Consider the following 16,714-nt stretch of genomic DNA (forward strand, 5'->3'; position numbering starts at 1 on the left):
CTGAGGCCTAATCCCTGATAATCAGAGATGACAGTCTAATGCAAGGCGTGGCAAGCGTCAGCAGTGCTGCCTGATGACGGCACTTGAGAGGCCTAAGCGGTGGTTTGAGTCGGTCAGCTAAGGTGCCCATGCTTTTGTGCGCCTCAGTTTACCCTGTAGAGGACCCGGTAGGAGCTCTGGTAATTTCTTCCCGGTAATATTGATTTTTATGAGCGAACAAGATAAGAAAACTGTCCCATTTTGATGGCTCCAAAAGAAACAACATTTCAATGTCTTTTCTTGAAAATTTAATGTTTGCCTTTGAGCTATCTTGGTATTGTAGAAACAGCTTCAGAATGAATGCTCCCTGGCTCGAGGGCTTCGGCTGGTTTTTGAGACATCTTGTAAGCAATTGGAAAATCCAGCTTCAGACTCACACCTTCTGAGGCACCTTTTCTTCTGATTTCTCTTTTCTTCTGATTTACCCAGGGAGTCAAGTTAGAGAAAAATCTCCTTTACCTATCTTTAAAAAAAAATTTTTTTTAGAAACACCACATAATGCTACCATTTGGGGTGGGGTGGGGCGTTGTGAAGCTAGAGAGGGAGAGCCGCTTATTTCCAAAATTCATTGTATTTGGAAGTTAAAGGGAAAAAATTATGCCATACAGCAAGCACCCACTTTTTTCCCCTTGAGAGGTTTTTCAAGAGCGCCATGAAATCAAACAGTGATGGATGTTCAACTTCAGAGAGGTGAAGAATGGACATTATTGCTTGAAACCAGTCTCCATGTCATTTGTATGTGGTGTACATCTGTCCCAGCCCTGTCCCTTTCCTCTCTTCCCAGCTGCACTCCAGGTGACAGTGGCACTGAAGGGAAATCAGGAGCTCTCACCCACCCTAGTGTGCCTGTTCTACCCTAGAACCCTCGCAGTTGCAACCTAGGCCTTGCTTGCCTTTTTGCCTTGTGCTGGGACAATCTCAGCAACTTTTCCTGTGCACCAAGAAGAGACCCTGCCAAGCTGCAGGTGTGGAATAAAAACTCCAGATGTTTATAGAGGGTCTCTTCACCCCCATGTATGGCCTGGTACCCTTGCAGGGCCTCTGTGGTTGGGACAGTGACAAAGGCGGCCAGAATTCTGACCAGGGACCCACCAGACTGGACAGACGGGAGATTTGGTGCTCTGGTGGGAGTGTTTGGCTCAGGGGAACCCACCAGGGGCCAAGTTTGTGGTCATTCAGCCCCCTCCTTCCAGGCGCTACACTGGGCGCTAGAGAACACAATGATGATAAATGTTAGGATGATAGTAATTGCTGTGCATTTAGTGAGGCTGTGGCATTGCTTTAATCCTTTCCCTACATCTGATGGTGGCAACCAGCTCCACTTTTGTTGATGTGAAGTGTATAAATGTCAGTGGATTTGTAGACTAAGGGGAGGCGGGATTTGCAAACGGCCACTTCATGCACTGTTATCCTTGAGACCTAACCAAACTGCATTCAGCTTTTGATCAGGTGGGGATAAGGTTAGATTAAGACCTTTTTTTTTCCTAATACTAGACTCTGACCACCCCACTCCATTTTCAACAATGTACTTATTACTCTTGTATTGAGCACCTATTATGTGCCAGGCGGTTTACATAAATACATCACTTTCTCATTGAGCCCTCACAGCCATCCAGAGAGCCTGCTCTTTGCAGATGTGACCGGCCTAGTGGCGACTCAACCCCAGCCCGCGGGCCTACTGGCCTTTCCCTGCCGCGGCGCAGCACTGGAAGCGACGGCTGCGGGGAGGGTGCGGAGCGTTGCAGTTCCCGCCGCGCCCGCCCGCCGAGAAGGCGGCCGTGGGGAACTAGGGCCCGAGCCGCGGGGGGAACGACAGCTGTCGAAGTCGCGCTCGGGGACTGCGCCCCCGCGGGGCCGACCCGGCGCCGGGGCCGAGAGAAGGGGCGGCGAGGGGCGGGGCGCGCGGGGCGGGACGGAGGAGGGGCGGCGGCACCGGCGGCTCGGGCTCGGCGCGCCGAGGAAGTCCCGCTCCGAGAGCTGCGAGCGTCTGGAGGAGGCGCGCTTGGCGCAGTCCCGGAGCGAAGTCCGGAGCGAGGGCCGCCTGTGCCGCCGCCGCCCCCTCCCGCCACCCGTCCAGCCAGGGAGCGCGCGGCGCCGGCCGCCGATGGAGTTCACTTGAGCGGCGAGCCGGCGGGAGAGGCAGGCGCCCGCGAGCGGAGCGCGGGCCGGAGCCGAGCCAGCCCCGGGCGCTTTCCGCCGGCCCTCGAGCTCCGGCCGGGAGGCGCCTCCGGCCCCGCGCAGCCCGCCCGGCGCCCCGGACGCTGCAGCGTCGCCCGCGCCGCGTGCCGGCGGGATCGGCCCCGAATAAAGACTCCCGGAGCGTCTCCTCCAGCGCCGCGGCGGCGGCGGCGGCTGGACCGGGACCGGTCGGCCCGCAGTGCTGCTGGAGAGGCGGGAGCGGCAGTCGGGGAGCCCCAGGCGGCCGCCGGGGAGAAGCCGCCGCCGCTGCGCGCCCTCCTCCTCCTCCTCCCTCTCCCTCCTCCCCTCCGCACATGGTCTCCTTTGTCCTGTCGCCGCCGCCGCCGCCTCGCTCTTAGCTCTGCGCGCCGCGGCCGCGGCTAGGGCCGCTCTTCTTCGCCTCGCCCGCCCGCCGGCCTGCCCGGGACGCCCCTCGAGTCCCCGCCGTGCCCGGCCGGCCCCGCGCGCCTCAGGAGCAGCCGGGAGTCAGCGGACGAGCGCGGGCCGGGCGCTCCCTCTCGGCCGCCCGCTGCCCGCCTGGCCTCGGCCGCGCTGGATGTGTGCGCGGCGCTGGCGCTCGGCCGCCCCGGAGCTGCCGTTCGTACGGATTTGGTTCGCGTGCATCCGCTTTCAGACTTTCGCCTGGAAAGGAGAGACTGGCGCGGACCTAGCCCGGTCGGAGTTGGGCGTTTTCTCTTCGTGTTTGGCTGGTTTTCCCCCTGGTCTCTGACGATACCCCATCGTGAGCCTTGCTCAGGAACCAAACCATGAACTTGGGGCTGACAGGACCGCTTAACCCTTTGCGATCAGGTAATGCAGCCCTGGGGGCGCGGCTCCCTCGCTCGCCGTTCGCGGTCGAAAGGGAGGCGGCGGGTCGGGGGTCTTTTGTTGCGGCGGCCGGGCCGGCGGGCAGGGGTGGGTCTGGCGCGCCCGAGCCCCCCGCCGCCACCCATCCCTCCTCCCTCCTGCCGGCCCGGCCGCCTTCCCTCCTGCCGCGGCCCGGTCGCCCGCCTTTGTACTTTCCACCCCTGGCCTGCCGGGCTCGGGCGGGGAGCGGCGGCGCGGGCGGCCGGAGCTGTGCGGTCGTGCCCGGGGACCGGAGCCGCCTCGGCGCCACCCGCCCCGAGGGGCTCCGCCTGCCTCCGGCTGGGGCCGCGGCCTGCGCCCGCTCGGGCTGAAAACCTTGGCGCTGCGCTCGCTGCCGCTTCCCGGGGTACCGCTTCCCCGCGCCGAGGTCGGGATCCTGGCCCGCACAAGGTGCCAAGGGAAGCGAAAGATCTGGGCTCGGTATCGCGGCAGCTGGGGAAAGAACTCGCACTTAAGTTTCGAGGAGGTTTCTCTTTTCTTGTTGGAAAGCCCCTCCTCGTGCGGGTGCAGAGGGCCGTGCCCGGGGTCCGCGGCCGAAGGGAATTCAGGTGGACCTCGAACCCGAGCGGCCGCGCGTCCCACTCCTGTCTGCTCGGAAGGCTTTTCTTCGTTTCCTCATTCTCTGTGTTCCTTTCTTCAATCTGTTTGACTTATTTAACTTTTCTTTAAACACCAACTACGGCGTCTAGTAATTTTTCAGTATTTTTTTTAAAAAATCTTCTTCCACCTCCCCCCGAAATAGAAAGCAGCCAAGAGAGCTTTGTTTTTTTCTGTCACTTTCAGGTGCAGCCACTTCACGCCCTCATCCTCCAAAACCGAGTGAGGGGGATGAAGTGAAATGGCGAGCAAAAAGCTAAAGACCTTTAGTATGTAAAGGTGCCCCCGTATTAAGAAAGGAGAGAAGGAAAAGCTGTGCTCGCCGGCTAACCCTTGGCTCACCACGTTTCCATTAGACGTCCCTGATTAAAAACAAAAAAATCAGCCAGGAAAATGGTCCAGGTAATATAAGGAATTTCACACTTTTTCCTAAAAAACAATGAAAAAGAAAACATGCCAAAGATTAAAATCCAAGAAGCCACAAATTTCTACAAATGCTTTAAAGCACAAGTTAAATTTGAAAGTTCATCGAGAAAAAGCAAAGAATTTCCTTGTAGTTCCTGCTTAAGACTTTGGCTGAGAAGCTCTTTTCTGACTTTTCAGGACAGTGGTCAGCCATAGTTGTGACCACCTGGATGGGGGAGAAAGGGATCCAGATCATTTTATGATTAGCCTAAGTCCCATTGCTGTCATTTTCTTTTGGGTGTTTTTCCATGGAGGCCTTTTTGAGGACCCCCGCCCCCCCTACCCTTACCAGTTACAAAATGGCTTTGTGACATGTATCAGAAAATTAAAGGGCTGGAAAAGCTTTTATTAGAGAGCATTACTCCTAAGTCACTCTGAATATCCTGTCAGACTCATTTCCTTAATAACTTACCGGTTGGCATTGTATAATCACATCCTCTAAGTTCGCTTCAGACATAAGGATCACTTAACTGGCTACTTGAGAATATGGTGTGGAGCCCAGTGGAGCTGACAAGGGTGGCAGCCCCAAGGAGGGTGTGCAAGACAGCCAGAGGGCCTCTTCACCTACAGCTTCTGTCCCTCTCTCTCTCCCCCTCTAACACACACACATACCCCAAGTGTAAGTAAAAACTGGATCAAGAACCTTTTCCTCACCCATGCTTTTTGCATTGACGGTACAGTACTTTGTTCCTGTAGTGCTTTGGGCCAGTTAGGCTCCTTTTAATAGGTAGTCCCCAAATCTGCAGGGGTTATTTCAATTTAGTAAAATGAATTAACAGCCCCCCCTTTTTTTCCTTTTAAATATATCAACTGTAGTTTAAGCCATGAATTTACCATAGCCATTCCAATTTGAACTAAGAGACACTTGTTCATCAAGGAATGGTGAAATGCTCTTATCTCCAAGTTTTTAGCTGGGAAACTCGTGTTCCTAGACATCTCACTTAATATTATAATATAACAACACTATTCCTGAAATTTTTGCTTCTATAACTCAATATTCTTCATTTGTTTAATGCATATCTTGTTTCCCCCTCCATGCAACACATTTTTGGTGGTTTATTTTTATGAAAAGCTACTGTAATATGCCGTTTTATTTAATTATGTTTAAAATGTCAAGAAGGCCCTCAGCATATTTTTTGTTCATGCAAAATAAAGGGAAACATTTATCAAGGATTTCTTTTCTTTTAAACTGCTTATGTATAAACGTATAGAGTTCAACACTTGTTTTGCACATACTGTACATTCATTTTTTTCTTGATATATTAATCTTTGGAATCACGTTTACAGTAGGCAGATTAGAATTAAAATAAAGGGGAAAATAGTCATAATAACCATATTTTGTCTTTCTGTATCACTTGCATTGAGAACTAGAACTTGTTCCCCAGATAACACTCGGGAATATCTCATCTTTATCCACATAACACAAAAAGACTAAATTGAATATATTCTTTGTCCCCAAAAGCCAGCTCCAGAGTCTGAATATGTTGTATTTCAGATTCCCCCGCACCCTGTTTCTTATATTTCTTCTAGATTTATTCCCCGTTCTCTGCTTCGCTTTGTCAACACATGCATTTCTATGCGTGAAGTGTGAAGACCAGTGATTTCTTACAAGGGTGGGGTAGCAACAGCAGCGTAAATATAATATAGCCGTGATAACTTTAAATGCACGTATATCATCAAATTACTGTATAATGGAACTGCTTCATTTTTAAGTTTATTTTTTAATTTTTCAGGTTCTAGAAATACAGTGCTTCTGAAACATTATAGCATTTTTCTCCAAACAGACTTCATGTTGATTTTCCAGAACATTAGTGTATAATTTAAATTGCCTGTATCCTTGCTGTTTAAACAGGCTTGTTTCACATTCCTGGAGCCACTGTAATAATTAGCAGACGTGATTTCTAGAAAATGGAAAGGAAATAATGCTGATGGTGTGTGTAGTGTCGGGTTGCTGGGCAGGTCGGCTGGCTTTCATTTCAACACCAAGGTCGTCGTGGTTACCACAGGGGGCAGGGATCTTGGGGTCATCAGATAAATCTTTAAAAATTAATTTCAGGGAGTGCTGGTTGACACTTTTTAGTGAGGAGAAGCTTAGCATTAAATAATAGGCATTTCTAGTTTGTGAGAGAAAATTGAAAAATAGGGCATGTCTGCAAATATGAAAAAAGTACCGTTTCCAAAATAATGATCTGTCAATGAAATTGCAAAATCATTATGCGAATGAGCTGAATTGCTTTGTGTATCATCTCATAGAGATATGTTTTGCACAGATAATATGTCTAATAAGGACATGTTTTTAAAATCAGATTTTTTTCTTCCCTCAGCAAATAGCTGCACTGCAGGTCTGGCTCTCGCAGTCAACCAGCACCACCTTATGGAGGATTGGGGGAAATTGCCGCTCTCCTTTTTAGGCTTTTCTAAAACGTAGTAAAATTGATTTAAAATCATCGTAATGATGATGGTGATGACAAAATTAATGACAGTAGTAATGCTTTCTTTCCCTTTCTTGTGTTGCAGGCCTCAGATGCCAGCTCTGAAAAACTCTTCAATACTGTTATTGTAAACAAAGGTAAGACTCCTTAAATCCGAGCAATAGCTTGTTTTGCTGCTGGCTCCGCTGTCGGGAGGAAAGCATAAAGAACAATGGTCATTCCCTTTTCATTCTGGAGCTACGGTTCATAATTTGTATTCTTGCTTGAGACAGAATCTGTGTGCTTTTGTGTTGCATCCAGAAACAGTTGATTTTAAAAGAATATATTGAATCCTTACTTACATTGATTTGACTAAGAAATTACTACTGTCTATGCGACTTTCATTTAACGTGGGAAGTAGTAATGGAGAACAATAGTTCTCAAGATGCCTTAACATTGTTCCTTATCAACAACCCAGCAGTTGGAGAATGATAAATCGCTGATTTGTCCTGCAGACTCTAATAATCAGTGCATGTTTAGTACTCACAGCATTATGGTCATAAACCAAGCCTTACTCTGCTGTGGGCTTTCTGTAAAATTAATGAACGATCAAGAGGACAAAATTTAAATACGTGCCACCCCATTAACTTTCTTCCAAACTGCAATATAGAGTAAGAGAGGCTAATGATATAGCAATACATTAAGGGGAAACTTAAATCACTGCCAATAGGTTTCTGGTCAGTTTTCATTTGTAGCAGTATTGTTGGAAATAATGAAATTTAAGGGAGCTTCTAATCACGGGCTTTACAGTGGTGTATACTTTGAAAGGTATATAAATCATATAAATTATTTGATCTCTTTCTCTCCAATTGTAGAACCTGTTGTAGGTGCTTGTGTGGTAATCGCTAAATACAGAACGTATGCTTCCTGTCGTGGTCTCGTTCTGTGTTACACGGAAGATACTTGGTAGCTTGAACAGGGTTGGGCCTTCATGAAGTGAAATACGAAACCACCCTGGCATTCTATAGTTGCCTTGGCTAGCATTTTTGCTAGCTGGTTGGTCACACATGTTTCCAAGTGCAGTTATTCTGAGCTCCCAGATTATTTTAGAATTGGAACCAACTGCAGGCTTCAAATAGTACATTATGTTTAGGCTTCCCTCTAGGTGTACATGCTTATGTGATTGCTGTCACTCCCAGAATTATTGTCCTATTGAATTTTATCTTTTTTTATTGCACAATGGGGTATTCCAGTTTTATGTTTCATCATATATTTTGATGGACTGAAAGCTTGTATCAATTTGTTGTCCATCATGCTAAAGCCCAATAAAAGAAGATACACTGCAGTTCACAGCATACAGGGCTCAAATGGAAAGATACGTCATTGCTTATTGATCATTTTGACGAGGGAAGAGGTTGGATAGATGGTCGTGTGTCCCTGACTGATAGGAGGAGGTGGAGCCCGAGGCCGGACAGTTCACCAAAAGGAGGTCCTCTGTGTTTCAGTGACACCCTGCCCCACCCCCTCCCCAGGCCCTCCAGCCCACATGACCGTGTCTCTCTTTTGCTAACTTGCTGTAAAGTTGTGGAATGTGTTTCCCCTCTCTGGGATCAGGCCTGGCAGGAGAGTTGGCTCTGGGACCTGCACTCAGGCCCCGCTGCCCTCACGGGGCTGAAAGGCTCCCCTTCAGGGCCGAGGAGGAGTGATTGATGACAGGCAACATCCCCGTCCCTCTGCCTCTTCCCTCCTGCTCCCCCGGCCCCTCTCCCTTTTCCAATCAGACGTCTCCCACGTTCTTATTTTTGTTTACTTACAGAGTGTGATTTGTGGCATCTCTTCGGTTGTGAATAGTCGTCCTGACAGGGTGCCTTTCTTCTGAGCTGCTTTTCTGGGGGTGATTTAGTTGCCTTGAAAGGATTAAGGTTTCTTTGTGTACACTAAAATCAACATAGGCTTTTTGCTAAGCTTTGCTTGGGAAACCACACACAAATAAGCATTTTAGTTGATAGCAGATTATTCCTTTGCCCCTGATTTCCATCAGAATGGCCTTTCTTTTCTCCTCCAGAGTTTCCCCTTAATGCCTTATGCTAATTCCTGTTGGTAACATGAATGACAAGAGCCGGAATCAATGCAAATCCAGGTGCTGCAAAGTAGATGGACTGGTATCCAGCACCCGCCCTCCCCCTGGAGAGAAAGAGATTAAGGGGGGGGGCGGGGAGGGGGGGAAGCATGGGGGCAGTTTTGTTAAGGGGATTAGTATTCAAACTGCTAAGTATCAGGAAAACAAGTTCAAAAAGAGATTCATTGTATAGTGATAATGTCAATAATTGCTTCAAGACAGGTGCAGTGTCTTGCTATGTGCATGTGGGTTTGGGTCTGTTTTCACTCTGGGTAGTGGCAGTGTTTACTGGATGGATGGTTGACAAGGCCTTCAAGGAACTGTCAGCTTCCTGCACATCAAGTTCAAGTTCTCCTGCAAAGCAGCCTGCCCCCCTGCAAGTCAGGTCTCCCGTCTCTGTCCAGTATTCTTAGCCAAGAGCAATAAAAAGCAATGCAAGAAAGGGCAAATTTATACCAGGTAACAAACACCACTGGGAAGATCTTCAAAGCCTCGGTTTATTGAACAGTCTGACGAGTGAGGGAAGCTGACACGTGTATTCCTTCTCCTCTGGATGTTTAAAGCTACACATCACCTCTCGCTCTCAGCAGCCCCACCGGGCTCTGGCCTTCCAGAAGTGTGGCTTTCAGCCGCTGGCGAGATTACGCTTGCGGAGCCCGGTGGCAGGCGGATTCGGTCCATAAAATTTCACTGTGGGAGGGCAGTGCTAATCTCACAAGCTGATTGTGGTGGGGCCGGCCGGCTGGGCGTGGGGTGCACAGCTTTGATGTCTGGGCTGGGCGGTTGGGGGATGGGGCTGTGGCTGAAGCAGCAGGGGCCGTGGCTCAGGTCCCATCAGTCTGTTGGTGAGCTGGAGTAAGTCGTTTCGCCTCTTTAGGTCAGAATTTTCAATCATAGCAAAACCTGGTCCTGGGCCGACGTCTCTGGTGGGGATAAAACAGTTAGCTGGGGAGGGGCGGAGGGGCTGAAGCAGGGTAGGTGCCGTGAACACATTGTGTGTCCCTTCTGCCTGTTTGGTTTTATTTTGACTCTCTCGGTGTTGTAGAGTCTGTCCAGTTTAACAGAGGACCAGCAAGATTTTTGTGTTTAGGTGTTCCCAATCGTTGTTTCCTTCTGACGCCTTTTATTTCCCACTTTGAAACAAATTAATCAAACGGTGCGTGCTTGCATGTACACAGGACATGCCCAGTGAGAACTGAGCTTGTCCAGAGGGGCGGGGAGATGAACCTCCAAGTTGCAGGGCTTAGGGTTGGAGACAGAAAAAAATAGTTTAACTTTAATCAAGGTCCTGGTTGCCTTATTTAATCTTTATGTGTTTAAATGTTTACAGGATGTTCATGTGAATTTTATGAATCCTTCTGTCTTTGTGACTCAACCATCTGCCAAAGAAAAAATTAATTTTCCCAGTGAGACAGAGACACACAGAGAGAGACTAAGTTCTTGTCCATATTTAGTTGGTTGAACTGCTGTAGGAGCAGTAGGATTTGTACCCCAAATTCTAGACTGTTTGTCCTTAAAAGGAACTAACTTGTCAGTCAATTCAGTGTGTCCAGCCAGTATTTATTACCCTTCTTTACCTACTCTAGGTCCTACTTCTCAGGGGTTTTGCCCATACATAGGCAGAAATGCAGAAAATGAGTACTTAGCAGACGTGACTATCCTGCCAGCCCTGGTGTAGGCCCACGGTCTAGTTTAGGGGTAGAGCAAAGGCCCTGAATTGCCTCTTTTCCGGGATCTGTCCTGCAGCTAAGGCAAGTTAGAGATGAGAGGAGCCAGGTGGTGTACTTCACCCCATCACTCTCACCCCTTCTCTGGCCGTCATCTTCGTCCTGTGGTAATGCCGGCCCTCCTGGGGAGAGGTGCCCTGAGCTAACTGAGAGAGAGCTGCGCGTTTCCAGATAGCTGGGCTGGGGAATGACCCAGGTAGGGATGAGGCCCCTGCTTTGTGCTCCCTTCTGCCGTGAGCACCCCCACCTACTGAAACGTATACAGCAAAGGAGCAGCCACCCACCCTCCGGGGTGGGACCCCACCTCCCCTCCCCCAGGTCAGCCGTGGGGACGCTGGTGGACACTCACTCACCATGATGAGTGCCAGACGGAACACTGGGGCCACCTTGAGCTCTCTCTGACCAGGGCTGGTTTTCCTTTCCCAGGCCCCACCAGACCGACTAGTGGCCACACAGGCCTCTTCTTGGGGTCGATTTTGTGCTGAGGGTTTCCTTGGGACACAGATGAGGTTGGAGCCTTTAGAATTAGTAGGGCCTTTGGGTATCTTTGACAGTATGGTTTTATCACCAGCATAGAAGGAAAACCTGGCTAAAAAATTGGTTGAGATTTGAGATGAAGTGAGAAAAGATGCTGCTTGGTGGGTTGAGGTTCAGTAACTGAGTACGTAATAAAATCTTTCATGGAGATGATCTCACTTCATTCATCAGGTTTAGACATAAAGGGGGAATTCCTTGGTTTGGTGACAAGTAAAGGTAAGAGTTATGTTACCACCAAGGCCCCTCCCCTAAAACAATTCTGTGCTTTCTATGTGAGTGAAAACAATGCAATTGAGTGTGGGATAGCTTTCTTTAAAAAAAAAAAAGATATAGAGTTTAAAATCCAATTATAATAAAAATATGGAGACCATTTTACAATTCCTTGTAGTGTCTTGGGTTTCATTGTAAGGCGAACATGACATAAAGCTTATTCCCCACGTGCAGAGGAGTAAACTGAGCCCATTTTAGCCTCTACAAATTAGTCCCATTTTTGTACTGTCTTAAATCCTACATAAGGGAAAGTTGGACTGTCACTCATTCTTCATTTTTCCTTCTCTGGATCCTTTTTGTAGTTTCAGAGCGTTTTCTTGGGTCTTTGGAGGATAGAGATGTCTGATCCAGGGGAAATACTATTGAAGGGTAATTGGTGCTTGATTGAAGACAAAGGAGTTGTGAGTGGTTGGGTTTTCCCTCCCGCTCCACGCTGCAGAGAACACGTAATCAGCTCCTTTTGTTATGGAAATGGACCTTCCTGTAGGAGCCAGACTCTTACATACAGAATTTGTTGTACAGAATTATTCCTTGAGAATTCTTGGAAACAGAAACCTTGTATTCTTAGTGTGAAACCACCGGGAAGGGTCTAAAAAGATTCCATGTGGTCAGAAAGTGTTTCCCCCTAGATGTTTTTCCATCGACTGCTACCTGGTCTTTCCCTGACCTTGTTCGTGAGTATGGTGGGGAATCCTGGGTAAATGTTGGATCCCCTTACTGGAATTTTAGCTCAAGGGGTGGAAGATATTCCGAGCGTTTGAATTGATCTTGATGGTGTCTTTGGAGTAGAACTCTGACAGCGATGCCACTTCTCCAGATAAAAGTAGGCCAGATCTCCTGGTCCTGAGCGCCCCTGTGAGCTGGAGCAGGCTACAGGGTAACGTTCTTTTAGTCGGATGATCACATGCCGCTGTTTAGTTTTGAGCCCACCAAAAAGCTCTTCCCTTACTTTATTATTGATTGATTGATTGCTGCTGTTCTTGGAAAGGCTTTTCTCCATACTTGGCAATATTAGCAAAGAAGCTTGAATGTTGATCAGCGTCATATTTCATTCTGTTCACATTTAGTGCTTCGTAGAGGCAATGATGTCAAATTCGCTGTCTCAGAAAGTAATCTACATTCATAGTAGACATTTGGCACAGAAAAATATCAGATCAGTTCTGGAGAGTCTTTAATGAGGACCGTTAAATGACAAAGGGCCTCCTCACTGGTAACAACCTTCAAGTGCGTGGGGTCAGCCTCAGGCCTGGAGAGTTTCCTGCATGGAGGAAGCTGGTGGCTATCCCATGGCCTCTGGATTATTTCTGGTTTCTGACAACTGCACAAAAATGTTGTTTTCTCTGAAAATGTATGTTTATTTAACTAGGTTTCTTTTTGCTTCACAATCTGGATTCCATTCACTCAGTTACCACTCCAATTAACTAACAATTATTTAACATTAACAGTAATTACAGACGCCAGTTAAGCGCCTACAGATGTCAACTGTTAGCTTTGTACCTAATCACTCAATGAAATGGAGAAAGTTCAACAAACATCAATTAGCCAGGCAATTAGTATGAGTTAGGAAAGAGCATGTTATCATGTGTGAGCTGATTCAATTTATTTTATTTTGGCAGTAAAACACACACAGGCGAGCGACAGTAAGTTCCTCAGATAAGATAAAACTCTATTGTGTTGCAGCTTACATAAGAATTCTTTCCTTTCCTGGGCGTAAGTCAAATATGCACTTGCCTGGAATTTATTTAACAAAATTTGTCTCAATTACTCAGAAAGTCCAGCAATGCTCAGTCTCAGGAAGCAACTTTGGTGAATTATGAATCCAGTGAATATGCTGTATAGGGAAATGTCAAAATTTTTCAGTGGAAGAATGATGGATTCCCACTCAAGTAATCTCCGTGCATTTCGAATTTTTACCAGTTTATTCTTGAACCTATGGCGGAGCGGGCCCAACAGGGATTTTATTAATTTCATGGTGCCTGAACTTTTTGCTCAGCTGTCTTTGATTTAGCCTGGGGCAGCCTTCAAAATCTTTTACCTACTTTCCCAGTCTGTGCTTGAAGAAAGTAGAAGTGGCTCTCAACTGAGGACCCACTTCGTGAATTCACCAAAGAGATCCTGGGCCCGAATTCAGATATTCTATCCCACTCCCCCAGCCCACCCACAGACTTGACTTCCATCAATTGCCTGGGTGTCTGGACTTGCTGGGAAAGTGCATTCTAAAGCCTGCTTATGTAAGGTGGCCCATCACTTGGTATTTGGAGGTTCATTTTACCTCCGAGTGGAAAGCTGTCCATAAGTGGCTGTGCCTCTGGTTCCCCTCCTAGAAATGCTTTCTCACCAATTCCCGAAGCCTGTGGGTAGGAGTGGAGGGGGCCAGTCCTTAGTGGGGTGCTCTGTCAGGTCGCTGTGTGTGTGATGTGCAGAATTCTGCATTTGAGCAAACCTCTCAGCGTTAACTGAATTCAGGAATTGAAAATTTAATATTGGGAGTTCCCTGGTGGCCTAGGGGTTAGGATTCTGGGCTTTCACTGCCGTGGCCCAGGTTCAATACCTGGCCGGGGAACTGAGATCCCACAAGCCACACGGCCAAAAAATAAATAAATAAAATTTGATATTGTGTTGATTAGAATAGCTTAGGAAGAAGAGCTGCTGCCGTGTTCCACGTGCTTTTCTCTTATAAATCTTTTTTTTTAATTTATTTATTTTTGGTTGCGTTGGGTCTTCGTTGCTGTGCGCGGGCTTTCTCTAGTTGCAGCGAGTGGGGGTTACTCTTCGTTGCGGTGCGCAGGCTTCTCATCGCAGTAGCTTCTCTTGTTGCGGAGCACGGGCCCTAGGCACGCGGGCTTCAGTAGTTGCGGCACGCGGGCTCAGTAGTTGTGGCTCATGGACCCTAGAGCACAGGCTCAGTAGCTGTGGCGCACGGGCTTAGTTGCTCCGCGGCACGCGGGATCTTCCCAGACCAGGGCTCAAACCTGTGTCCCCTGCATTGGCAGGCGGATTCTTAACCCGTGCGCCACCAGGGAAGCCCCTCTTATAAATCTTTTGCCAGCGTTCAGCACCCAGCGCACTGGCATGGCTGTCCTGGAGAGATGTCTTTGCCTTCTGTATCACTCAATAGGGCCTCTGTCCATCTGCTTTGTCACGTTATGCTGCAGAGCTTACAGCAACAAAGGTCTCGTATCAGGTGTCAGCTGCGGACCAGCTGTGGTTCTCCTTGTTTTTATTCTGGGACCCAGGCTAGAGAAGCAGCCCTCATCATGGTTATCTTAGTAAAAGGAAAAGAGTAGAGACAGAATCATAGAACCCCTCTTTCAAGTTTCAGCTTGGTTGTGGTGTTGGGCATTTCCAGCCATCTCACTGGCCAGAACAAGTCCCTAGGACTTTCTCCACCATGCCGTTCCAAAGTATTCTGTGTTCCCTGGAAGTTAGTAGGAACATTCTCTTGACAGTGGGGGTCTCATCCAGGTCTTCCTGGCATTCCAGGATGCCCCCCCCCCCGCCCCGTGATCTGAACAGGTGCTGCCAGAAGCATCATGGTGACCGCATTGCAGTGACGCTCAACTTTAGACAGCTCTGATTTCCTTCCCTTCTACTAGGACACGTTTCCATACTTCCACTCTCCACGCCCATTCTTGTGCCTGTAAGTGGACCGATTGTTACTCTTCAGCCAGATTTTATTAGAAGTGATTTAGGATTTTCCAGCAGGGGCATTTCCCTAGCAACCGATGATGTAAGCATGAGGCCAGTCCATGCCGAGGTGGGAGAGGCGCCAGTTAAATAAGGAGTAATGTTCTGTGGGTGCTCAAATCTTTTCTGACCCTCGTAAACCTTGTCTTATAGAGGAGGAGGTGGAGAGCACATCATTGCTTTTTCTAAGAGTCCTTTTGGAGAGGGAAATGTCTCAAGTGTGCGGTGTTAATAGGCTGGTGTGGGAGGCGGTTAGATTGCGATGCCTTTAAAACCCACTTGGAAAATATTTCCCCCTCTTATCTATCACCTTTCACATCTCTCAGAAGAGTAACACTGAAACCTAATTTTAGCCAGGATTACATCATTTTCTCATTATCTGTTTACAGCCGGGGAAGGCTTTTCCATAGCAAAGCTCCTCTCACCAAAAGCCCAGCCATGTAATTCCTTTCGTTTTATACCAGTTTTTGATTTTTCCAAGTGTGGACTGTCCTCTGCTGGACGTCTTGGGCTGATCTCTGAAGGCTTCTTCATCCATGAACTTCATCCATAGACTTGGGTTTGACAAGGAGTCTTCCTCTGAGGTCGGATTTGTCATTTGTGAAGTGAATGACGTCAGGGTTCATTCCGTTTCTTCCTTCAGTTGGCAGAAAGTGGAAGCCATATTGAAATGAATTCTTTTGTTCAGCAGTTATTACTGAGGGAGTTCCCTGGCAGTCCAGTTGTTAAAACTTTGCTTTCCAATGCAGGGGGTGTGGGTCTGATCCCTGATCGGGGAGCTAAGACCCCACATGCCTCACAGACAGAAAACCAAAACATAAAACAGAAGCAATATTGTAACAAATTCTGTAAAGACTTTAAAAATGGTCCACATCAAAAAAAATCTAAAATAAATTATTATTGAGCGCTGATTCCATAAAAGGCACAGGAGATACAGCAGTGAACAGATCGCATTAAACATAATGACCAGAAGCATAAGAGCCTAATACATTTTAAGATTCGAAAAGAGACTTTTTAAATGGTGTAATGGGAAAGAAGCCTTAACACCTTTTTAGGAGGGAAAACCTGATGCAAGGTGAGCCCTGACGGGTCAGCAAACCAGAAACAGACTAGCCATCAGACTGCAGACCATGTCACCCTTTCAGAGAGGGGTTCTGTGGGCACAGATGTGCCAGCTTGTGCTCACAGTGAGACTAAAACCTGCCCCTTAGAACTTGCCATTGTAAAAATGGATGCTGTCTTTCTTGTTAACTTAGTTAAGCTCTTGAAAAGATTTGGGGGAGAATTGTAAAGGTCTGTGTATAGCCTATCAATAGGGCCTCTTGATTTCACGTTTCCTCAGTTAGATTTTGTTGCTTAAATGTTTGCCAGGTTGGCATACTGCGCGGAGGTGGCAGGATGTACCACAGCTTTTAGTTATAGAAGATCCAGGCTCAAGTCTGAGCTGGGCTGCTTGTAACCACGAGCAAATCACTCTGTCAGACTGGGTTTTCTCGTTAACTTGAGAAAGTTGGGTAGACTCCAAGATCCCATCCTGGTCTAAAGGCCAGAGTTTGCTTTGGAATGTTCTAGGTCCTTCTAGAGCCTGAAGCTTGTGCAGAGGGCATGTATTTCCCAGAGAGCTGTGAGTGAGACTGTGGACACTTGCATTTGGCAGGCGTGTCATGACTTAAGTCCTGAACTATGGGCGAGAATAGGGAAGCAGAAACCTCTCTTCGCTCCTGGAGATTCCATCTCTATTGGAAGCATCTGAGAGGCAGGAAGGTGGGGAGCCTGGCGGGGGGGGGGGGGGGGGGGGGGGGGGGGGGGGGGGGGGG

General features: G+C 48.0%; 1 protein-coding gene across 5 annotated transcripts in view; it reads left to right on the forward strand.

The window, feature by feature from the left end:
* AUTS2 (activator of transcription and developmental regulator AUTS2) overlaps positions 1-16,714 on the forward strand; it is a 1,119,937-nt gene that overhangs the window by 1,025,969 nt on the left and 77,254 nt on the right. For all 5 annotated transcript variants that reach the window (XM_027126203.1, XM_027126199.1, XM_027126201.1 and 2 more), the window contains exon 6: positions 6,664-6,715. In XM_027126203.1, coding sequence (XP_026982004.1) covers positions 6,664-6,715 — 52 coding nt within the window. The remainder of the gene's footprint in view (positions 1-6,663; positions 6,716-16,714) is intronic.

This window comes from Aethalodelphis obliquidens, unplaced genomic scaffold, assembly GCF_003676395.1.
Source record: "Aethalodelphis obliquidens isolate GAN/ISIS:26980383/991018 unplaced genomic scaffold, ASM367639v1 scaffold30, whole genome shotgun sequence".
In the NCBI taxonomy this organism is placed as follows: Eukaryota; Metazoa; Chordata; class Mammalia; order Artiodactyla; family Delphinidae; genus Aethalodelphis; species Aethalodelphis obliquidens.